Here is a 25366-nt window from a genome sequence, read left to right on the forward strand (position 1 = left end):
ATATACTGTATGTATACATATATTTATACTGTATAGAATAATTATAATTGCTTGATCTCTTCTCACTTTAGCTCATTCAACTGATCTAAAATTGTCGTCACCTGTGCATCAAGAAAGAGGTTTTACATCAGTTGGGGTTGGAGACAAAATTACTTTGGAATGTTTCTATCAGAAAAATGTTGGAGAATGGCTTTACTGGTTTAAGCAAATGTTGGGACAACAACCAAAGCTGATCTCCTCCTTCTATAAGCACAACAAAAAAGGGAATTTTCATCATGAATTTGAGAACAATCCACGCTTCACACTGGATACGGAAAACTGTCAAAATCATTTGACCATTATTGATTTGAAATTCTCAGACTCAGCAACTTACTACTGTGCACATAGGACTTCATTTCTGTTGACTTTTGCCGAGGGCACCGTGGTCAGTGTGCAGGGTTCAGGTTGGACCGTCCCGGCTTTGCTCCATCAGTCACCATCAGAGACCATCCAGACAGGAGGCTCTGTGACTCTGAACTGTACAGTACAAACTGGGACCTGTGATGGTCAACACAGTGTTTACTGGTTCAAAGACTCTGAAGAATCTCATCCAGCACTCATTTACACTGATGGAGGCAGCACTGATCAGTGTGAGAGGAAAGCCAACACACAAACACACACCTGTGACTACAACTTGCCGATGGAGAGCCTGAATCTGTCTCATGCTGGAACCTACTACTGTGCTGTTGCCTCGTGTGGACACATTCTGTTTGGAAACGGGACCATGCTGGGCTTTGAAGGTAAGTCACTTCAATGGGAGGTTTTGTTATTTATTCCTATTCATATAGTCCAGGGGTCTCAAACTCAAATCTGATGCGGCCCAGATGGTGGGGACAGCGCTAACGGTCCGACCAGCAAACGGTACGGTCGACGAGGGCCGGTACGCCAATGTTGGGCCACACCGGACACCCCCGGCGGTGGCCCCCCAGCCGGAAATTGAGACCCCTGATATATTCAGTAAAATCAGGAATCAGGAAACATTTATTGCCAAAATATGTCATACATACAAGGAATTTGACTTGGCGGTTGGTGCGTAACAGTAGACAGTATAACAATAGACAACAATAGATACTTCTAAATTCAATAAAAATCATATATACATATATCATATATGTCATATTTATCATTTTTACCTTTTTTATTCAACTGTTGTATCTCCCCCAAAGACTTAAGCTGTGTAATGTCTCCTGTTTTTTTTTCTCTACAGATGAGAAGGACTCTCGTATCTATTTCTTGAGTGGAGCTCTAACTTTTACCATCATCCTTAATGTCCTTCTGGTTTTCTTACTTTGCATGATGAACAAGAGAAACCGCTGTGAAGTTACAGGTATTGTAACAACTATTTTGTGTGTCTGACAGTGTGCGCTCACTTCACACGTTCTTATAGTGTTGGCACTTTTCTTTCTTCTTCAGAGTCTCATGCAAGATATTCAGCTCCCTTCACACCAAATGCAGAGGTAAGATTACTGTTGTTCTATCATTCAAACAATCAGGCACAAAAGTGATTCAGGACACTGTTTTATTGTCTGTAAAGTACAATATTGTGGTTTTTCTTTTTTTGTTAGGCTGATCAAAACGAATCAAACATCCAATATGCGGCGGTGAGAGAACTAAAGATCAGCAGATCTAGAAGACAAAGGAACAACCTTGAGACTGAATCCACATACTCAACTATAAAGCAGTAGGAGTGTACCTTGTAGGATATTAGAAATAACTAACGACCCGGTTCATAAAATTAATAAAATGCATATAGTGTACACCAGAATACAGCCATAATTCTGAAACTGTAATCAATAAAGTAATGACAATATTGTAAAACCACTGTAATTCTGCAACTGTAATAGAATAAAACCAATGTACAGTTATGATTGTATTTGATGTAATATAAACAACTGAAATGCATGCATGTAATACTTACACAACAACTTATATTGACTAAGGGCCATTCGGAGTTACATTGAACTCACCAGAAGACCACTCACGGAGGTGTGGACACTAACTTTCACACCTTTAAGCATTGTTATAAATACCTGTAGGCAACCATTGTTCTCGAGTTCGCTGGTGGAGGCAACAAACGGGCACTAAGGATGGTCAAAGGATTGCCCTGGGGCCTGTTGGTTGCTGAGACCAGCGGCTCCTCAGCTGAGATGTTCTTTTTTTACCAGTTTTTTATCAAATTTGATTTTAACCTTTAGATCTGCGATGCCCTCTGTCCGTCCGGCGTTTCTTAATTTTTGAACACAGCAACGTGCCTCAAAGGGGTACCAAGCAGATCTATGAGACGCTAAGCTCATTTTATCACTTCACTTCATCAGTCTTCCTCGTGACTACGCGTTGAAGCAGCAACTGTTGCTCTTTTCTAAAAAGATGTGTTGATTCAACGTGTTACTTTAGGGCTTTGCTATGGAATAGCCTCAGAGTGATTTAACTGTATTTAGAGGGGAAAAGTTAAATCTCCATCAAACTCGAATTTAAGCAAATCAGATAGCTAAATAATTTAGCAAAATATGCCTAATGTTTATGTCTTTGTGTGTGAGATAACTTTCAAAGGAAAAAACAACAGGAAGAAAGGTATGACATAGAACAGTTACGGGACTAACATCTGATATAAGACCCTCAACAGAACGATGAGTCAACATGCCTTTGGATTTAAAGTACACTGAGCTTTTCATTTTTTGGATCATTTTCTGAAGGGATTTTAGTTTGTCATCTTGCTGCTGTTAGTTGTTTCCAAAACATGATCATCCTTGTGTTCAAAAAGTACACACATACACAAACATTCCAGATCAGCTGTGGTTTATGAGTGTTAAACATGCAACTATTCTGATGTAAAAATCAACAATGTTATATGTGAATATGAAGTACTACCAATTATTAGTGTGAAGTAATAACTTTGTATTTTGTGTTGTATTTTGTGCAGTGGTAATAAATAAAGATGATGAATAGTCAGATATTCTGCCTTTGAGTCTTCTATTTATGTTTTTTTAATACAAAAATCCTCCTAGCCTGTCATAAGATCTCCCTTATGGCATTTGAAAGACTGAAAGTTGAAGGTTCTTCCGCATTGGCTCCACTTTTCAGAACCAAACTTTTCTGTCTGGGTCCAACACGCATCCTCCACTGCTCGTGTGCCTGGTTCACTTGTTTTGCTGAAGAACTTAAAAAAAAAAAATCAAAGCCAAATGATAAGCCTTTTCTGCATTTCTCATGTGTGTGACAAAAAACATTCTTTGTATAAGAAGAGTTTAACACTAATCTAAACCATTAGATAGTTGGTGAAACCATCTGTCAATCAAACTTACTTCTTTAGCAGCTGCTGAAGAATGTCGCATCACACTCACCTAAACCGCGTCCATAACTGTCAGTAGCATTAGAAGTAGTAGTAATGTCCTCACAGGACACTTGATTGGTCCCCGTTTTCACATTTTTTTCACTAAGAACTCGGTCTTCACCCCAATACAATAATAACAAGTTTAAAAAAATGATTTAAAAAATCAGCATAAGCATTTATTTCAGTAGAAAGGACCACACAACCAACTGAAAGTATCTATCTGAAATGCAGTGTACATATTTGCATTATCTGGTCCCAGACGTCAAATCGGGCCAGGTTTTGTCTTGTTTTGTGTCTCAATGTCATCGAGCCAACCGCGTTCAGCAATATGAGGACGAAGAACCAATCAGACCAGAGGGATGTTGGAGTATGTAGGACATGTGGTAAAATGTGTTTGCCACCAGAAGCAGCTCATACCCACAATATATGTATTTTCCACAATAGACAGCAGAAAGACAAGAGACAAATACATTTAAAAAAAAATGCCTTAAGGTGCATGAAAGACATCAGAAATATATTCAAATCTAAAAACTGTCTAGAGAACGATTCTTGTTCTGTTCCATGCTGATGTCACGTATCTATGCACCAGTGTGTTTGGCCCCTAGAAGCCTCCCGTCCACAGAAGCTACAGTGAAATACGGTGGAGACAATGTCTGATGTCAGAATAAAAGGAGCTGCAAAGTGTCATCACTGCAATGCAGACCAACCAGGAAAGATTGAAGACTGATCAAATGCAGATCTCCTACCTGCTGGTACACGGACTAGTTTAAAACACATTGAGGAACTGTGTGTACATGTATACATCTACGAATCCGAAGTCACCTTAGCACTTCCTCATGTGTACTATGCAAGGTCAGTCAATGGACTATAGTACATTTTTATTTTAAAAAGGGAATAATAAAATGCTTTTACACATTAATAGTTGGGGTTCGTTCCCCTGTACAAAGAAGACATTACCACATTATTTGTCTTTCATAAATATGTTATTCATGTTTATTTTATATTTATTTAGTGTAAAGATAAGACATGAAAATAAACCGTGACATACAGCATTGGATGCAGACATTAGCTGAACATGCTCAAAAGTCCCCTCTGGTCTATTAATAACTTCTTCTAACTAGAAATGTAAGCGGGGCATGCGACCACAGACTAGCCAGCTCTGCTCGTGACCTCGTTCTGACTGCTGATGTAAAAAAGGTATTAACTGCTGTGAACTGGTTTCCACTGGTGGAAACTTGACTCCTAGCTTGAAACAGAAGAAGACTGGCCCAGTCACAAATCAAGAGCAAAGAGAAGCCATTTTGTGAGGGAAGCTCTATAAAAGGAGGATCATGTATTAAATGCAAATAAAGGAAATGCAATCTCGCATTACAAACTGCAATAATGCCGCGGGAGAAGCAGAGAGGAGTAAAGCAACAAGGTACCCAGTGGGTACCCGGTGGAAGATCAGGGACTGCAGATGCCGGCGAATGCTGCGCTGCTTTGTTTTAGGCTGACTTGCCATACGGAGTGTTCGCCGTGTGACGTCCTGGAGAGCTGCTATGGTGGTTCATGTGGAAGTTGAACATGTTTCTCAGACGTTGGAGGCGAGCCTCGATGGTGTCCATGGAGCTGACCCGTGCCTGAAGGGTGGAGATGACGGTGAGGAGTAGTTAGTGGAGAACATGTACGGGGTCTAGCGTTCTTAATCTTAGCCTGCGGATGCAGTGCTGGTCCTGATTTCCTCGCCCTTTTCCGTCTTGGTACTGGTGCAGTGTTGCCAAATCCTCAGCAAGGAAAGTCTCTATTGATTGTCATTAAAATTTTCTAGAAGTTGTTAACTGATGTCATTGCCTAATTTGCTTAATGTTAATGAAACACTGTAGGAGAACATGCGCTGTGATTGGTCAGTGGACCATCACGACAATGGTCATTCGGGCCGCGCAAATTCATTGAGTTACTTGTTGAGTCTTTCTAACTTAATTCACGCCTAAGCTTTATTTAACACTCAGGCGTTAGAAAGAAAAATAACACATAAGTTAGGTGACAAAGCTCTGTTGTGATCTACAACCAGAGTAAGGAGAAGGTGAGAGAAAGTTGTTATGGATGACAAGGGAGGGACTACAGGTGGATAAATGAGTCTACACAACGTGGGAATTGGAAATGAGAAATAAGAAGAAACAGTCAATCCTTTTGTCCCAACAGCTTCCCGACCTTATGGTTATAATTGTTACCATCACAAAAGAAGCTTAATGGTAATTTGAATCGAAGCATGATATTTATTTAATTATTTTATTTACTTAACAAATAACAATTGTGTTGCCCTGCTGTAAAATTTTATATGCCTGGGATATTTTTCCCAAAGTCTATGTACAACACAAAGATACAGAGCCAATGATTTTTACGTACACTTCTTTCTGTTTCTTTCTCTTTTCAACGTAACTTTACTCTATAGATGTAAGGGAGAGAACTTCCTCAGTAGGACGTACAGCACAGAGTCACATCAGGTTGGCCAATCAGACGGAGTCTGTCTCTGAAGAATAGAGAGTAGAAAGTATTAAGAAGATCTTCATTCAACACAAGAATTTGAACACAATGACATCTCCAAGGTTTGCCGTCGTGACATGGTTGTTCTTGTGGAAAATCGGTGAGTTGTGTTTTTGTTTCCACTGTATAGATACATCTATTTAAGATATAAAAGTAAGTTCTTTGTTAAGGTAGTAACGTTTCATGGAAATATGTATATATAAATAATATATAAATATATATATATATATATATATATATATATATATTTATATATATATATTTATATATATTTATATATTATGCATACATACATAAATTTGACTGGTTTGGTATATATACTTACGGTATATAAAAAATGATTGTGTCTTTGCTTGGTATTTTTTTTCTCACTTCAGCTCATGCAACTGATCTAAAATTGTCATCACTTGTGCGTCAAGAAAGAGGTTTTGCAGCAGTCGGTGTTGGAGACAAAATTACTTTGAAATGTGTCTATCAGAATAAAGATGGAGAATGGCTTTACTGGCTTAAGCAAATGTTGGGACAACAACCAAAGCTGATCTCCACCTTCTATACGTACAACAAAAATGGGACATTTCATCATGAATTTGAGAACAATCTACGCTTCACACTGGATACGGAAAAAGGTCAAAATCACCTGACAATTATTGATTTGAATATTTCAGACTCAGCAACTTACTACTGTGCACATAGTACTCCATATGTGTTGACTTTTGCTGAGGGTACTGTTGTCAGTGTGCAGGGTTCTAGTTCAAACATCCCAACTTTAATCCATCAGTCACCATCAGAGACCATCCAGCCAGGAGGCTCTGTGACTCTGAACTGTACAGTACAAACTGGGACCTGTGATGGACAACACAGTATTTACTGGTTCAAAGACTCTGAAGAATCACATCCAGCACTCATTTACACTGATGGAGGCAGCACTGATCAGTGTAAGAGGAAACCCAACACACAAACACACACCTGTGACTACAACCTGCCGATGGAGAGCCTGAATCCGTCTCATGCTGGAACCTACTACTGTGCTGTTGCCTCGTGTGGACACATTCTGTTTGGAGATGGGACCAAGCTGGATATCGAGGGTAAGTGATAATCCAGCTCGTCAGATAGTTTTTTTTTTGTTTCAATCAAAGTTGACATGAACACAAATATTAAAACTGAAAGCTTATTTTCTAGTTTCTTACTTTGCAGAGGGCGACCATCTTCTCCTGGTGTATTTATTGAGTGGAGCTTTGGTATTCACCACCATCCTGGTGGTTTTACTGTGTTTTTTGGTCTACAAGCTGTACAAGAAAAAGACATGTCAATGTTCAGGTAAGTTGTTCGGTTTTTATCTGACAGCCTGTAATCTATAAATACACATTTTTAATAAAGAGAATTTCTGTGTTTCACGATCAGAGTTTCGCGCAACTGTATCAGCTCCCCCCTCAGGAAACACAGAGGTGAACTTTGATTTTCATTCTGAATATTGTTTTATTTTGATATATTCATTCACTTCTTCATATTTTGCCACCAGGGTTACCAAAACGCACAGAGCCCTCATTATGCTGCTTTAAATCTCAATCTGTCCAACGGATCAAGGAGGGAGAAGATGAACATTGACGTTGAATGTGTGTACTCCAGCACTAAACAGTAAACTCACAAATATATTTACAGAAAAAGATTTGGGAATTATTAGAAAATATGTATATATTCAGCCCTCACACTTTATTACCATGGCAAGATTTAGTGGAAAGGCAGGTAATGTGCCTTTTTTTGTAGTTAGGTGCTAAGTAAGCTAAGCAATTTGTATGAAGTATGAACATTTGCATGCAAATGATTGTCATTAGTGATGAAATACAGCTGATACTTTGATTTTGTAACAATATATTATGTGCATGTGTTTTCATTCTTTTTTAATTTTTATTATTATTATTATTTTAATAATATTATTATTATTATATATAATACACATAAATAAATATATAATTATATAATATAAATGTATTATTATTTTTATTATGTATTATTTATTGAGGGGATAAGTAGTAAACAAAATTCTGGTAAACTAAAATGAATCAGGAGCATTCACAGGCCAGAATTATCTTTCACCACATGAGCTTTCACTTTCAAAGGGTTATTATTAGTTTGTGTGTTATTACATATGTTATTACATTAGCATTAGATTAATAGCTTCAATATGAATTAAACAAAATTTCCAGTCATATAATTTATTTAATTACTGCACAAATAACATCCTGCCACAATGTAACGTTAAAGCCTAGGGGAAGGTTTGTATTCCTTCCTTGATGGATTTCTTCCACTTCTTCTCCCAAAAATGTTTTTTTTGGAAGTTGTTGTCTAGGGTTAGGGTGAGCAAAAGGATGCCCTAAAATGTGATGAACTGTGAGGGATGCCCTAAAATGTGATGAACTGTGAGGATTTAAGATGTGTTAGTATCAGTTAATAAGTCTATTAGCTATTACATGATATGTTTAGGGAATAGGGATTGGTCAGGTCTTTCAGGAATTTCAGATCCGGCCATCAGATGAACAGGGAGAGAGAGTCATGGAACGCCTTGGAGGAGAAAGACCTTTACGCGGACAGCACTTTGTAATTGTATTGCTTCTGTTAATTACTAAGTGGTGTTTGTGCGCCACAATAGCAGACAACTGAAATTAATTAAAAATGTATTCCACTGAATCACAACTACAGTTAAAAACAGTCAAACTCAACATAAAAACAATGTCTAACTCAAAAAGTAGTTTCAGAGACGCTGTAAACGCTCAGTAAAATTAGAAAGGACACCAGATTGGGCCAGCACGGACAAAGCAAACGTTGGTTTTTCCGCCAAGAGGAGAATTGGCTTACAAATGTACTAAAAGCCGAATCATAATTTTTTTAGTATTCTTAGTAAAAGTCCGCCTGTCCACCTCCACTCTGTGCTGCTCCAACTACCGCCTGCTCCTGTACCACACCAGGCTCTTTAAAGGGGAAGACCGGCGCACCTGCCGTTGATTTAGGAACGCAGCTGTTGACCCTGATAAGATGCACTCACTTGTTAAAAACATAAGGTAGGTAAACAAATAAAGAACTTTTTTCACCTAAAAACAGATGTTTTGATTGGTGCTGCATCGCTCACAGAATTGGACGCCCCTAGTACCGGCACTGCGCCTCCATTGTTGTGTCTTGATTTCGCTAGGGTTTTTAAAGACGTTTTAGATTGAGCCATTTGATCGTGCCCTCTGACAGGGAATGTCAAGACTCACTCTGGCTTCGGACTTATCCGAGGTGGCTAACTGAGCCGCCCCAGTACTCCTTCAGTTAACCTGAGTTATTTTAGTTTTGTTCATTCTTTTGTTTTTTGAGAGATTCAGCGCCTTCTATTTTGGTGTGTGTGTGTCCTCTTGTGGGATCCTCACCTGGGGCCTCCTCGCCACCGGTAAGACGCAGCCTTACACTTTGTTTAATTGACGTATATGGCTCGTTGTTTTAGTATTGTGTATATACAATGTTATTCGCGCCCACTGCCACTTGTTACTGTGTGGGCAAGACTCCGGAGGTGGCGTTGCTGGTACCTCACAATTTGGTACAACTTCAAATAAATCGTAGGCCAGATACCATCCATCTACTTCTCTGATCGCCACACAAAGCAACTTGTCTTTTTGATTAAGGTATTTTTGTGTTTGACGGAATGGCTTTAAAGATGAGTCCTATTCCCGGTTGGACACTGTTACACAAAAGATTGGAGACTGCATAGAACAATTAAGGAAACAAAGGCCTTGGACCTGAACTTCCGAGATCTTGCATGCATTTTTATACTTGCAAAAGCATGTGGATCCAGAGTGTTCACAATTCTCCTATATATGTCACAATGAAGTCTGTCTACCTTCTTGGCTGAAGATTTAGGTACTATTGAACAGTTCTTAAAGCATTTTTATGGTCTGACTTCCAACATCTTTTTGTATAGTTGGACTGGATAAACTTTTGACTTTAACTTTTACCATTTTAGTAGGTTTTTCCCAAAGCTCTGCTCAAATCGTTGAGCCAGAACTTTGTTTCTACTGGTAGCAGAAGTAATTGGGTAGAGACCCCCTGATTTAATCTCATTAATGAGAGAGAAACTGCTTTTTTTAAGCATGTCTGGAACGGTTTCTTAACATTTACGCATAATTACAATTGCTACCATAACAGCAAAGGTCCATTAACCTTACTTAATACTTACTTAATTACTAACGGTAATTTTAATCCAAACATGATACACTACATGATTTACTTAACAAAGAACAGTCAACATGTTGTGCTAAAAGCCCCTCCCCTACCCAGAGGTAGTTATACACATACTGTCAGTTCAGCAGCTGTGGTTTTCAGCAGGAAGTTCACAATCTTTCACGGCCACGTAGAGGCTCCTTAACCCAAAGACCACTAAAACATCCGAGAACAGTGGAGTGCTTTTAAAATGGAAATACTACATAGGCTGGAGCTAATACAGCTACTGACGGCAATTCGGAGTAGAAGAAGATTAAAGTGCTACTTTATACAAACGAATCAATTGATAGAATCAACATGTTGTACAAGGCATTTTGAAACATGAGAAACAAACAATAAATTAAGAACAATTATTATATTAATGACAGTAATTAAAAGAATACGATAAGAGCTCGTATGCGGGTCATTTCAATTATTTTAAGCTTGCGTTCAGCAAAAGTCTCAAAACAATGATATTGAGAGTGAACTCCACGACAGAATTTTGGGGTGATACATTCGGCAATTCGGCTCTGAGATATTATTCTTTTCAAACATATTATAATTTTCTTTTGTTGGAGTCCAGCAAATGTACATTATTGCATGAACCTGATGACCGCACAGGACTTCAAATTCTAAGGATGTAAGAGAGCGTGTTTGCTAACCCACATACAGAGTCACATCGGTTTGGCCAATCAAACGCAGTCTGTCTCTGAAGAGTGGAGAAAATATTGAGATTCTCTTCATTCAACACGAGAATTTGAACACGATGACATCTCCAAGGTTTGCCGTCTATGTGACATGGTTGTTCTTGTGGAAAATGGATGAGTTGTGATTTTGTTTCTTTTCATGAAAATGCTAATCTTTATATACTCTACATACATAGACGTGTGTGTGTGTATATATATATATGTATACACACACAGTATAGATACTGTATATAATATTTGTATGGTTAATGTGTATTTGCCACTTCTCACAGTTTATGCAACTGATCTAAAATTGTCATCACCTGAACGTCAAGAAAGACGTTTTGCATCACTCCCTGTTGCAGACGAAATTGCTTTGGATTGTTTCTATGAGAATGACGAGGGATCATGACTTTACTGGTTTAAGCAAACGTTGGGACAACAACCAAAGCTGATCTCCACCTTCTACCAGTTTAACAATCCACATTTCACACTGGATACGGAAAAAGGTCAATCGCTTGACAATTTTTGATTTGAACATTTCAGACTCAGATTCTGTTTGGAAACGGGACCAAGTGGACTTTAAGGGTACGTTATTTGTTGCAGCTGAGGTTTTTGTATCTAATAGGTACTAAAAAGAGACATGTTTCTGCCCTCTATCTCTTTGCAGATGAGGACTTTTTTCGTCGTCTATCTCTTGAGTTCTTTGATATTCATCACAATCCTAGTTGTTTTACTGGCTCTTTCAGCGTGCAAGATCGACATGGCAGACAGCTGCCAAAGCACAGGTAACTATAGCTGTTTGTATCTTGCAGCTTGGTTTCACAATGCAGCTTGTTGAATTAAAGAGCTTTTTCTGTCTCTAGCAACATATACAGCTCCCTCCACGGCAAATACAAAGGTGAATAAAAAAAATATTCAACTGCTGTCTTAGTTTAGTACCTTTTTTCCCCTGTATATTGGTTCATGTAATATTAATCAACTAACATCTGATTTGTTACCAGTGTCACCAAAACAAAGAAATCCTGTATGATGCGGCTTTAAGTGTCCACCCGCACGACGGATCAAGAAGACAGATGGATCAGACCTGGAGTGAATGTGTATACTCCAGCGCGAAGCAGTAGAACTCAACATATGACAAGGTTTTCTCTTTTAAACTGTAATAAAGATTTGATAAATAGTAGTCTATTTTTTGGTAATTTGCATAAACATGATGCTCATTTCTGAATGGTGAGAAGCAGTTATCTTCAAACCATCTATCCTTTTTATCAATAAATGTTTTCTATGTCATGAACATTATATTTAGAAGCTCGGATCCGCAGTTTCAGATCATCTGACACGTTTTGTGTTCAACCCAATTAAATGTGGTATTAATGTAATCAATGATATTAAATAAACGGGAAAAGGCTGCTGCTGTAGTTGATTATTTTCAGCTAAAAACAATTGGACTATTGGACTTTTATTTTCTCTCTCACAAGAGGAAAAGAAAACTACTTTACAGCAATGAAAGCACCAAAACATATTAATACAAACCCATTTTAAAACTTCAACCTCCAGCCGATGAAAGAGCCTGCTGAACAGAGTCAGAAGGTTCAAACTGTGTTACTGTCAGACTCAAGTGTGATCCCATCGATCACTTTGACGCTACATCTGCAGAAGCTAATTTAAATCAAACTTTTCAAATTGCACAAAAAAACGTTTTATTCCCACAAAAAAACGTATGTGATATAAGTCAGCTAATTTAGTTAGTAATATGGTTTTAAAGCTGGTGACTGGCAATGAATTAAGGATGCCACAGAGCCATTGGTCAGTTTACTTTAAAAGACCTCCTCTTTGAACGCTGGTGTCACACAGCAGCTGAAAGACACCCATCAGGAGAAAGGTGCTTTTTCAATGCTTGTGCGAATTCCCATCTGGTTCCCAGGAGAATTAAATTAAACTTCCAGTTGAATCTTTGTGGGCAGTCGAGATCTGAAATAATGTTTTCCAACAAGCCATTTAGATTTGACTCCACATTGGGGGCCACCGTAGTTTTCCCTCAAACTTGTGCAACTGCTGTAAAGTGAGTCACTGAGTGCAAAACCTTGGAAACACCAGCCAACATGTGATCTACTGCGTATGTTAATGAAGGAGGTATTACCCTGATATTGCATCTGTAGCTCACGCCAGCACAGCCCCGGAAAGGGATGAATGAGGTGTATTGGGTAGTGATGTGTCATTCGTGAACGATTCGTTCAACGAATCGTTCACGCATCGGGACTTGCATAGGCTCAATGAACGAATCATTGACCCGAAGGCTCGGTTGGCAGATGAACGAAACATTGACCCGAAGACATGGTCGGGAGGTGAATTTATCTTATCCCCCCGACATGAACGAATGACTCGAAAAAAGATTTGTTCATTTTACTGAACGAGATTCTAAGAACCGAGTCGGTAAAATGATCCGAACTTCCCATCACTAGTATTGGGGATTGTGACGGCCAAAGCCCCACAATGACATTACCTGGTTGGACAAGAGATGAGGCCTCTTCTTCTTTAGGTTTGAAATGGCGCATCGCAACCAACTTGACTAGGTGCATAGCGCCACCTACTGTACCGGAGTGTGCGGATTCAGTTTTTTTTTGCTCAGACTACAACTTTAACCTAGTCCCATCTCTTTTATAAATTGCAACAGTGCCCTAAAGCACTCACGCCCACCGTGATCCACTGCCAGAACTCCCTCCACGCTCCACATCCGTCCCCGCTGGCAAATTTGAGCCTTCAAGATGTTTCTTTCGTTGCTGAATTTGGCACTTCATAATAACATGCTCCACATCTTCAGTCTCGTTGCATGTATTGCATTTATCTGATCCAGTCTTTGTCAGTACGAGTTGAGTTGAGTTTAGACCCGTGTGTCTAAATCATAACCGTGAAATGATGAATGATGATGAATCTCACCAAAACTTCCCTTTGAATGACTTTATAGTTATGGATATAATAATATATATAGTGTGTTGTGATAGCGCCTTCCTTCCTTGTTGTCCCACTTCCTTTGACATCTCTCTCTCACCGCCTCTCCTATAACCACTTTTGCTTCCCCTTTATCAAATGGAATGTAAAGTATTTCCTCTCCCTTTCGTTGCAATCCCGTCTTAGGTCTCGTTTCCTTCAACCTCTACATGCGCCGGAATCCAGCACACTAAAGCCTAGTTTATGCTTCTGCGTTTTCAGAGAGATGTAAGGACACGCAGAGGCATAAGCCCCTTGCGTGTCCCTTGCGTGCCTTTTCACTCATTCTTGTGTGCTTGTGTGCGTCAACCAATTTTTAATTTAACTAGCGTCAAAAGCTATGCACGCCTCACGCAGCCCGCAAGGCTGCGATTGGTCTGCTAACTACATCTTTTCCAGAATCTCACATTTCCGGTTTTATAGCACATTATGTTGGGTTTTGACTTTTGTGCAGACGAAACCCAACAGTCCTTATTGTCCCCAATCGATCAATACGAACAAAACGGAACTCGAGGAAACACCAAAAACGAGAGGTTGTGTATGCTTATGAACCCACTGCGCAATGTGACGTCAGAGTGACGTCTTTTCTATGTCATTTTGGACGTCCAATTTTGGTCCACTGAAGGGGTTGTTTTGTAAGGCCAGGTGACGTCTTTTCTTTACGTCTACTCCACGTCTAATGTTCACGTCCGTGGTACCTCCATATAAGGGCTATTTATAGTACAAATATGGTTGTTTTAGACGTCTTTTCAATGTCAAATTTAGACTAATTTTAGACGTTTTATACTACTTCTATAACTTTCAAGAGGGTGGGGGACATGTTTTCTGTACCAGTTTATTTCCCTTTGTTTAGCTCAGCAGCTAGCTTGAACAGGGAATGGATTATACTTTTGTGTGCATCTCCAATTAACACCCAATGCTGAGACAATCAAATGGAGTTTTTGGACAATTATCTGTAACAGTATGCCACTTTCTGAAATGGGACTAGATCATTTTCCAAAAACTCCATTTGATTGTCTCATCAACAGATAAGAGAAGCATACAAAGGTGTAATAGATTCCATTTCAAACTAGCTGCTGAGCCAAAACTAAAAGAAAATTAACTGGCACAGAAAACATGTCCTCCACCCTCTGGAAACATGAGACTCATCATCATCCATCTTTCAATCAATCATTCCATCTTTATTCAAAAACAAATGGCCCTGAATGGCATAGGAAGGCACCAGACATATCAAGCATAATACAGTTGAAGCAGAATTATAAATGAATAACACGACTTTAATTGAATTGAACTTTTAATTTAACTCTTTCAAAATCCTGTATAAGTGAGTGGGTGTATATATGTGAGCCATCCAGTGAAGAAGAATTATGAATGAATAATATTTTAATTGATTTGAACTTTTAATTTAACTCTTTCAAAAATCGTGAGTGAGTGTGTGTGTGTGTGTATATATATGTGTGAGCCATCCAGTGGCCACAACACTGGTGAGGTGGAAGCGATATCATTTAGGACCGTCTTCCTGCATGGGAGTGAGGGGGCTGGCTTATCAGGGCGTTGTAAATCCTCCACCTACACGTCTTTGCGACGCGTGCTTCAGGTGCTCGGACACGTTCACTTAGATGTTCTCCTCGGTGGCTGTGGGATCGAATTTCATGAGCCCTTCTGCACGAGCAGAAAAAGACAAATGATTATGCAAAGTCAATCTGCAGTCATACACCCAAGTCCCCAAATTTGTAAGCAAAAATATGTTTCCTGTACATCCACTACCAATACTGGATAAATACAAAACCATCAACTGTAACACTAAGGCCACATGAAACTTGGGCTTACCTTGTATTGCTCTATAAAGCTTTGTTCCCTCTAAAGGACATTTCCCCATTTTCCCCTTTAAATTTGGTCATGGTGAAGAGCCTAAAGAAAAATACATTCCAATATATTAATGTGAACACATTACAAATGCAATAAATCCTTTACACTAGTTGATCAGTGTCCCCTAGTCTTCTTTTGGAAATTGATCTTGATGCCTTAAGCAAAAAAAATAGGACAAATCCAACTTTTAAGGACCCCAATTTTCTTTATGAATGAATAATGTATAGTAAATAACAAATTCTTCCTTAAAATACAGGGGGCATAAGTGTACAACCTCTATGGAAATTTAACATAGAGGCAGGCAGATTAGCATGGCTGTATAAACGTCACCTATTCTGACATGCTCATGTAGATGTGGGCACAGTCCGTGGTGTTCCGCCCACCAATTCTTGAAATTTGCAGCACCTGTTGAAATAAGTCCAAATAATATAGTTGACTGACACTCCACAGAGTAATCTAACCACTGTTAGATTACTCTGTGGAGTGTCTTGTAAAACCTACTAGGGTATCAAAGGTCTGTGCATCAGAGAAGCGTTGCTCCTGTAACTCAAACTCCTCCATGGTGTCAATCCTCTCAATGTGGACAGCTGAAGAGGCAGGCTGTGTTTCCTTCAGGCGATTGCGGATATCCACCAGTAGGTTCAGGACTCTTTTCTGGAACACTGAAATAAATAAACACATTTACTGATTATAACCATGTTACAATTACAATAAAAAAGTTAGCTTGCTTACAATTGTTTTTGTAATCAGCTTCAGTGTTAAAGAAAGAAACAAAAGTCCAAAGAAATATCATCCACATGATGGAAACCAAGCTACGGCTATAACTGAAAAGCAGTTTCTGAGGACAGGGAACAGTGAAGGAAGAGAGAAGGTGGTACAATTAAAAGGGTTTTCTCCACTGCCAATAGATCAATCCCAAGGCAATGGGAGGGCCCATCTCCCAGTCTCAGTCACTGCATCTGCACCACAAAAAAAAAATCTGTTTTTAAAATCATCCAATGAATTCTAAATTACATGATTTCTTGTTAAAAACCCTGTGTGCACTGTGTAATGTGAACAGGCAGCCTGGGTGATAGGATCACCACCTGAATAGCAAAATAATCCTAATTGAGCGTGGTTATGAATGCAGCCAGCAACTCACCATGCCTGTCATAGTGGAGGCTGTTGAGATCACAATGCTGTGCTCTGTCATGTCTGGACCTGGCCGGGACACTGGGGGCATCACCATGGGATCGGTCATCATGTCTGGACCTGCACCTTGTTTGGGTGGTTTACTGTATTTCCTAAAAGGGAAGGTCACCTCACTCCTTACAAGTTTTAATTCTCCTTTGCACAACAGTAAAGTGTTGCAGTAATAGCCTACAGCTTACAAGCACATTATGGGCTTTGAGTTTATGGCCTTGACCGTGGTTACTGCCCATTGCATATGGCCAGAGACTTTCGTGGACTTAAGTCCTTAACTTTTTATATATGCAAGGTCCAACCTGTAAGCTAATCACGAATGTTGGCCAACATGGAAAGGATCTCTATAGATATATAACAAAAAGGAGCAGAAACCAGTGTGTGGTGTTAAGTTTATTACTGGCACATAAGAGCATGAATAAATCAATGACACGCCGTTGCGTTGTCCACGTGAGACCCTGTCTTCACTTTACTTATTGCAATTTCCACATAGTCTGGACTAGCATAGCCTAGGCTTAACTTTGCCTAAAATAATGAATCACGCTGAAAGCACGCAGGCAAACTTTGCGTTCACACGTGCGTGCATGGCGGTGCTTAAAACATGACTGCCAAAGTCTAATTAAACATCCAAAGACAGTCATTAGACTTCAAGAGTGAATAACAGATTTAATTAATAACATCACAGCGAGCGGTTTGAGACGGGAGACCAGAAATAAATCAATAGTAAAACGACTCGTCCACTAAACTGATTGCCGTTGACCAATTTTCATGGTCGATTACGTTGACTAATTGCAGCAGTGTTTGTATGGGCAGTAGTAAGTTAGAGCTTAACATCAGAAGGCAAACTCAACGTTACACAGCCCACAGAACAGAAGCCAATTTACAGCATTGAATGACCTTTATTTTATTTAAGTAACGCTCCGTTGCCTTCTTGTTCATCCCGTTGTTGTGGGGGGAAAAACTCACATATGCTCAAACGGTCCATTTGTTTTCTTATATCCTCTTGAGGCCTAACGTTAAACCTAAATGTGTTTCTTCCCATTAGTAATCACTGTGTCTTCCTTTAGCGTAACTTACTGCTAAAATGGCTGCCACCCATGTGACGAAGTTGCCCGAACACCAACGCGAACGTAACGAACATGAAAGCCGGCCTACCCTGTTAGCAAAATAAGATAATCATAGATATTCCAGGGTTTCCCCGCAGCACTTTGCAGCTAAGGCGGACGTCTTGGCAACATATGGCTGCCGCCTTAACTACGTCGTCGTCCCAAAAAAAAAGCATTGCCATATATCGACATATATTGTTGGATGCGCGCACGCTCAGAATCGCCCGCCGGCACACTCAGAATGCTAACTAGCTCGTTATGCGCGAGAGCATGCTATCCCCGGATGGCCAACCACCTTGACTAACAGATTTGCTGCCGGAAACCTTGAAATGCGAACCAATTTTCAGGCTACAAACAGTTTACATTTACATTACACAACATGTTGTCTTGTGGCCAGCTAAAATAACATTGAAACTGAACATGAACCAAGACTTCTGTGCAGCAAGCTAACGCAAAATAAAAATGTGTGTCGTTAAGGCATGCTTGGCCATTCGCTACGATATAAGGCTAAACATAAGTACGCATGGACATAGAATTCACTAGGCTTATCGAACTTACCTTCAATTTAGAGGAAAGCGATTCACAGCAATGCAGGCTGAAAAGCTGTGCCGTTATTTCTTGCTGTGCCTCGAACATGTCGCCAAAGCCTGATGTGAAGAGCCGTTATTTCAATGCTTCGAACACGCTGAATCGCGCCAAATCTCTGGCGTGTTGCCTTGACCAATCAGAGTGGCGTTTACATGATGAGTTGCTTCAGCCAATCAGTGACATTGACTGGTTTTTAAATCTTTGGTTGAAATCCTAAGCCCTTAGTCCTCGGCTGTGACTTTTCTGCTGTTGTTGGTTATTTTGAGATCAGTGGCCATCGCCCCCCCCCCCCCCCTCTCGACTACTTAAAATGTATTTATTAATTTAATAAACTTAAACATTTATTTATTATTATTATTGTTCAGTAGGTTTTTTTAACTAAACAGGAAAATTACCTACTGAATAAATAAATAGGGATGCACATATTAAATCATGTTTATGAATAATATAGGCTATTCATATCATGTTGATGCTGTAAGAATACGTGTTCAAGATTTGGAGCCTGGTCGGGGTTATCAAAAATTCAGCCGAACGACTTCTCTCGTTCTGGGAAATTTATTTGTCAGATCACAGGTCAAGTATCAGCGCTGCGTTTGCAAAGGCAGGAGCAGTTCAGGCAGCACACAGGCCGGAAGAACAACTAACTAACATCAGCAAGAACATCATGTTTTATAACCCTTGAAAGACAGAGAAGGAAAGATTTATATTGGCCCTAAACTGGCGTAGAGGAGGACCTTCCACCTCCCGCATCTAATATCCGGTCACATCCAATGTCCAGACTCCTGACTTAACGTAAACATCGTAAACAGAGTGTGTATGTTGAATAGTGTTGGTGTGTCTCTAACCCCCCCTTTGGCTGGTAAATCTTCTAGTTGACCCGCAGACCTTACATTCCTCAGCCAGGACATAAACTGACTCCCCATCCTGTCAGACTCGTGTCTGCCTGCTTGGCATATCCTGCTTTCCCCCCTTACCTAACTCTTAAATCAAGACAAGACAGCGAACCCCCAACTAAGCCCATGAAAAGAACTTTTGATTATCAATGCAACAATATTTGTAAATAAACATAGGCCTATACTTCTTGCACCTGTCATAGACGTCCAGATGACGTCCACAAAAATGACCCGCTTCAAAGGTCAAATTTTGAACGTAAATATGACGTCCAAGTTGGGTCATGGTTGGACGTCCAAATAGTGGACCTAGTATGGACGTCGAATAGATGTCCAGAATTGGTCATGGACCGACGGACCTAATATAGACATGATCTGCACGTCTATCGGACGTCAAATGTTTAGTGGAAACCGCTATCGTGCCTCACTGTTCTGAACAAGATCTGCTTTGCTCTGAGTTTTTTTCCTTCTTCCTTTGATTTCTAATTTACTAACACACATACCTGTCCCTCCACACATATAGAGTTACCTACAGACAGAGGTTTAACTGTGTGAAGAACACACATGGTGTTCAAACACAGCCTGCTAGCAACACCTCAGCCATGTGGCCGGTAGCTTAGGGTCCAGCTAGCTTCCTTGTTCTTCTACCGTTGCTATCTGTACCCTCACTTCCCCATAGTGAATTATGTGCGTTAAAATCTCCACACCAAATCTCCCTTTTTCCATTATTCCCTCATATCTCGTGGAGCATTTCCATGGAGAGCTTTTTACACAGATTATAATAGTTCACAACCTTAATATCTCCTCTGGGACTGCATACCTCTATCACCACACATACTGCTCTGGCACATTCATTTCCCTATATGATAAGGTATCCTTAATAAATGTTACACATCCTCCTCCTTGTTTTGAGAGATCTGTATCCTGTAAGTCCAATCGAGTTTTTAGCCAAGTTTCTTGGATACAGATAACGTCCGGCACATCTTTCAGTTCAGCCGCAACCTTCTTAAGCTCTTGCCCATTGGCGATTAGACTTCTAGCATTCCATTGTAGGACACCATTAGGAGGTTAATTACCCTGAGCCTGTGCATCATAGTTGTCCTCATTTACCTCTTTTGTGTATGGGTTTACCTTAGTTTGCCTCACATTCGGGGCAGGAGGAATGTGCACAGGGAGTTTACTATCCCCTGCTTCATTCCTGCGTGTTTCCCTGGGTGTGACATTATCGGTTTTCTTCACCTTTTTAACTGCTTCCACATAAGACACTTGGTTGAGTATTTTATACGTCTGCACTACCTTTGCTTGCATTTGAACTGGGCAGCCCCCAAACACAGTGCTGTGTCCATTTTTTCATTGTGTCCACATTTTCCGTATTCGTGCTCGCCGCCACATCGTGCACATCTCTGCTTCCCTTTACATGGCCCTGCTGTATGTCCCATCCTTTGACACTTGAAGCATCTTAACGTCGCGGAATAAATTCTCTCATATCATAACCCATATATCCTATTTTAATTTTTTTAGGCATGACCTTTTCAAACTTAAGCAGAACTAACAGGCTGTCCGTTTTATTTCCATCTCGGTTTATTTCTAATTAAGTCTGGACGCTTTCCAGATCTTTGCTTCTCTCACTTGATGTCTTATCTCCTCTATGGACACAGACAGTGGTACATTCTGCACAACACCTCTCAGCTTTGAAGTGCTCCCTGGAATATGACTGCAGCTCTGAGGATCCTCTCCCTTTGCCTTTGGTCTGAGGCAAAGATCAATAGCCGACTGTTGCTTAAATACTTTTACAATTTCCATTTATATTGCTTTTGTCAGTTTTAATGGATGATAATGATCCCCTTCCTTCTTAAATGTAATCACCACTTTCCATTCTACAGCATCATCATTTTCCACCGCACTTGATTTCTTAACCTTGACGTTTTTATTCTCCTCTCCAAAATCACTATCGCGCTGGTCTCTCCTCTTTCTGGTGGCTTCTTGCCATGGCATATGATCTCTCTCGCCGTCTGAGCCATCACCCATGTCCTTTGCATTCACGCTACAGTTTGTTGCTAAATCGCAATATTGAGTTATTCTTGTTCCCAAAACTTTCAAATAACCGCTCCCGAACCCAGCGTTCACAATTGATCGTCAATCTACCCACCCCGAAAAATCGCCGCCTGCTCCTGTACCACACCAGGCTCTTTAAAGGGGTAGAGCGGTGCACCTTCCGTCAATTTCGGAACGCACCTGTTGACCCTAATGAGATGCACTCACTTGTTAAAAAGCATAAGGTAGGTGCCAAATAATACCTGTATCTGCAATACTACATTAACCACCACACACAGATAATGAAAACATGCAGAAGATAAAAATTAATAATAAAAATGAAAGTAAAAGCATGCAGATACAGAAATTCAAAAAATGACTGTATAGGCCTAGTTAAAACAAAGTGGTGCCTAATAGTGACACTATCTTGTGTGTTTCTTGTTTCCCTGTGTAAGGTATTTTCTACTATTCCATGACATTTTCCATGTGACCCTTACATGTATTTTTAGTATTTTCCTGGCCTCAGGCCTACTCACGGCATTGTTCCATTTCCGTTCGGTCGGACATCCACTTCTGGTGCATCTCGAGGCTCCCCTCGTCCTGCACTGATGTACCTGCGGATCTGTTGTCACCGGTAGAAGCATTAACCGGCCTCTTACCGCTTTCTGGAGCAGATGGATATTGCCTGATCAGGGACTTTAAGCGGGATTCAAGGGGCCATCTACTTGTTGTTTGTTTTCCTTTTTTAAGAGAATCAGCTCCTTTTATTTTGGTTCTTTGTGCTTGTAGGTGGTGCTGTGTTGGTGTCCCCCTCTGTGTGCTGCGGCGTTTTGGGTACCCTGGGTTTGGAACCCTGTGTGTGTGTGCGATCGGGGTGCCGCCTATTTTTGGGATCCTCACCTGGGGCCTCCTCGCCACTGGTAAGCCCTACACTTTGTTTAATTGACGTATATGGCTCGTTGTTTTAGTATTGTGTATATACAATGTCATTTGCGCCCTCTGTTGTATAATAAAGTGTGTTTTTGTAGTGGAACCACGTCTCTTGCTACTCTGTACGAACAAATCTGAGTGTCTTAAGACTCCTTCATACTGTGTGGGCAAGACTTAATCCTTTGGTGACAGTCCAGAGGTGGCGTTTCTGGTACCTAACAATTTGGTAAGTAAATCTATTTCTCTGATCGCCACACAAAGCAACCTGTCTTTTTGATTAAGGTATTTTTGTGTTTGACGGAATGGCTTTGCAGACAAGTCCTATTCCCGGCTGGACGATGTTACATACATGATTGGAGACTGCATAGAACAATTAAGGAAACAAAGGCCTGGGACCTGAACTTCTGAGATCTACAAAAGAAGCATGCGTGTTTATACTTGCAAAAGCATGTGGATCCAGAGTGTTCACAATTCTCCTATATAGGTCACAATCAAGTCTGTCTACCTTCTTTGCTGAAGTTTTAAGTACTATTGAACAGTTCTTGAAGCATTTCTATGGTCTGACTTCAAACACCTTTTTGTATAGTTGGACTGATAAACTTTGACTTTTTAACTTTTACCATTTTAGTAGGTTTTTCCCAAATATCTGCTCAAATCCTTCAGCCAGAACTTTGTTTCCACTGGTAGCAGAAGGATTTTGTTGAGACCCCCTGATTTAATGTCATTGATGAGTTGATGGGTTTCCACAGCTTTAAAAACTGTAACATGAGAAATTGCTTTTTGTTTCCTGCAGAGAGTAAATGCTGTCAGGAACAGTTTCCTATTAATGCACGGTTATAATTGTTACCATAACAACAAAGGTCCTTCAAGCATAATGGGAAGGTTAATCCAAACATGATATTTCCTAACCTAAACTGTCAACGTGTGTTGTGCTAAAAAGCCCCCTCTCCTACTCCGAGGTGATTATTCAGACTGTCAGTGCAGCAGGTGTGGTTTTCAGCAGGAAGTTCACAATCTTTCACAGTAAACATCCAAAAGCCGCGGAGTGCTTTTAAAATGAAAATACTATAAAAGCTGAAGCTAATACAGCTACTGACGGCAATTCTTAGAAGAAGACGGAGTAGAATATTACTTATTTGAAATACTTTTCGAGTGCTACTTTCAACAATGATACAATCAACAAGTGGTACTGGGCATTTTGGAACATCAGTACATGAGAAACTAACAATTAAATAAGTACTATAATTGTATTAGTTAATGGTGGTAATTCAAAGAATACGAAATGAGCTTGTATGCAGGTAATAGGATTTTTTTTAAGATTGCGTTTAGCAAAATTCACAACAATGATATTGAGAGTGAACTTCAAGAATTCCGGTGCGATACATCAATTCGGCTCAGAGATATCCTTCTTTTTAAAAATAGTAAACATAAAAAATTTCTTTCGTTGAAGTCCAACAAATGTACATTATTGTATGTGCCTGATGACAGAGCAGGACTTCAAACTCTGAAGATGTAAGAGAGCGTGGGACATAAAGTGTCACATCGGGTTGGCCAATAACACACCGTCTGTCTCTGAAGAGTGGAGAAAATATTGAGATGATCTTCATTCAACACAAGAATTTGAACACGATGACATCTCCAAGGTTTGCCGTCTATGTGACATGGTTGTTCTTGTGGAAAATGGGTGAGTTGGGTTTTTGTATTTTAACTTTTTATGGAAATGCTTATCCTTATATACTGTACATACATACAGATGTATTTAAGTTATAAAAGTTCTCTGTTGAGGTTAAGTAACTTTTCATGAAAATGCTTTTCTTTTTCATTTCATTTATATAATGTACATACATACACTTTTACATTACATTACACGTCATTTAGCTGATGCTTTTATCCAAAGCGACTTACATTTAACCACAGGGTTACAAACTCAGAAGAGCAAGAAACAGGAAAGTGTAATTTAATAAAATAAGCCAATTTACAATTTGCTGTAGATAAGTGGCATTGTAAGTACAATTTAAGTGCTACAATTTGTTAGTCTTTTACACTTACACTTAAGGAATATACACTGTATGCTGTATTAAATAAATAAATGCATGTTGATGGTATCTCTTCACATTTTAGCTTTTTGACTGGAAATGCTTACCTTATATAATTCATACTGTGTTTAATAATTATAATTGCTTGGTATCTCTTCTTTCTTTAGCTCATGCAACAATCTAAAATTGTCGTCACTTGTGCGTCAAGAAAGAGGTTTTGCATCAGTTGGTATTGGAGACAAAATTACTTTGGAATGTTTCTATCAGAAAAATGTTGGAGAATGGCTTTTCTGGTTTAAGCAAATGTTGGGACAAGAACCAAAGCTGATCTCCTCCTTCTACAAGCACAACAAAAAGGGGGATTTTCATCATGAATTTGAGAACAATCCACGCTTCACACTGGATACGGAAAACTGTCAAAATCATTTGACAATTATTGATTTGAACTTCTCAGACTCAGCAACATACTACTGTGCACATAGCACTTCATTTCTGTTGACTTTTGCCGAGGGCACCGTGGTCAGTGTGCAGGGTTCAGGTTGGACCGTCCCAGCTTTGCTCCATCAGTCACCATCAGAGACCATCCAGCCCCAGCCAGGAGGCTCTGTGACTCTGAACTGTAGAGTACAAACTGGGACCTGTGATGGACAACACAGAGTTTACTGGTTCAAAGACTCTGAAGAATCTCATCCAGCACTCATTTACACTGATGGAGGCAGCACTGATCAGTGTGAGAGGAAAGCCAACACACTAACACACACCTGTGACTACAACCTGCCGATGGAGAGCCTGAATCTGTCTCATGCTGGAACCTACTACTGTGCTGTTGCCTCGTGTGGACACATTCTGTTTGGAGATGGGACCAAGCTGGACTTTGAGGGTAAGTTACTTGTTTCAGCGGAGGTTGTTTTATCTGATTGGCGCTTAAAAG

At 39.9% G+C, this 25366-nt stretch overlaps 3 protein-coding genes across 5 annotated transcripts in view; all 3 read left to right on the forward strand.

The window, feature by feature from the left end:
• Window positions 1-25366, forward strand: part of LOC120822520 (immunoglobulin kappa light chain-like) — a 73654-nt gene that overhangs the window by 47350 nt on the left and 938 nt on the right. Inside the window, exon 1 of one of the 2 annotated variants that reach the window (XM_078105684.1) lies at window positions 23323-25315. The exons of the other annotated variant lie outside the window; for it this stretch is intronic. Within the exon in view, the coding sequence (XP_077961810.1) occupies window positions 24739-25315 (577 nt within the window). The 5' untranslated portion in view covers window positions 23323-24738. Of the gene's footprint in view, window positions 1-23322; window positions 25316-25366 lie in introns of those variants that run through there. 2 annotated transcript variants of the gene reach the window in all.
• LOC120822525 (immunoglobulin kappa light chain-like) overlaps window positions 1-25366 on the forward strand; it is a 28742-nt gene that overhangs the window by 1518 nt on the left and 1858 nt on the right. The window contains exons 2-5 of one of the 2 annotated variants that reach the window (XM_040182299.2): window positions 72-779; window positions 1247-1366; window positions 1453-1496; window positions 1605-2987. In XM_040182299.2, the coding sequence (XP_040038233.2) occupies window positions 72-779; window positions 1247-1366; window positions 1453-1496; window positions 1605-1724 (992 nt within the window). In that variant the 3' untranslated portion in view covers window positions 1725-2987. Of the gene's footprint in view, window positions 1-71; window positions 780-1246; window positions 1367-1452; window positions 1497-1604; window positions 2988-25366 lie in introns of those variants that run through there. The other variant, XM_078105690.1, reaches the window with a different exon arrangement.
• Window positions 5004-7764, forward strand: LOC120822526 (immunoglobulin alpha-2 heavy chain). The gene is made up of 5 exons (XM_040182300.2): window positions 5004-5996; window positions 6274-6981; window positions 7091-7213; window positions 7298-7341; window positions 7416-7764. Exons 1-5 carry the CDS (start codon window positions 5945-5947, stop codon window positions 7533-7535), a joined length of 1047 nt encoding a protein of 348 aa, XP_040038234.2. The 5' UTR covers window positions 5004-5944; the 3' UTR covers window positions 7536-7764.

The sequence above is a fragment of the Gasterosteus aculeatus genome, chromosome 7 (genome assembly GCF_964276395.1).
Source record: "Gasterosteus aculeatus chromosome 7, fGasAcu3.hap1.1, whole genome shotgun sequence".
NCBI lineage: Eukaryota > Metazoa > Chordata > Actinopteri > Perciformes > Gasterosteidae > Gasterosteus > Gasterosteus aculeatus.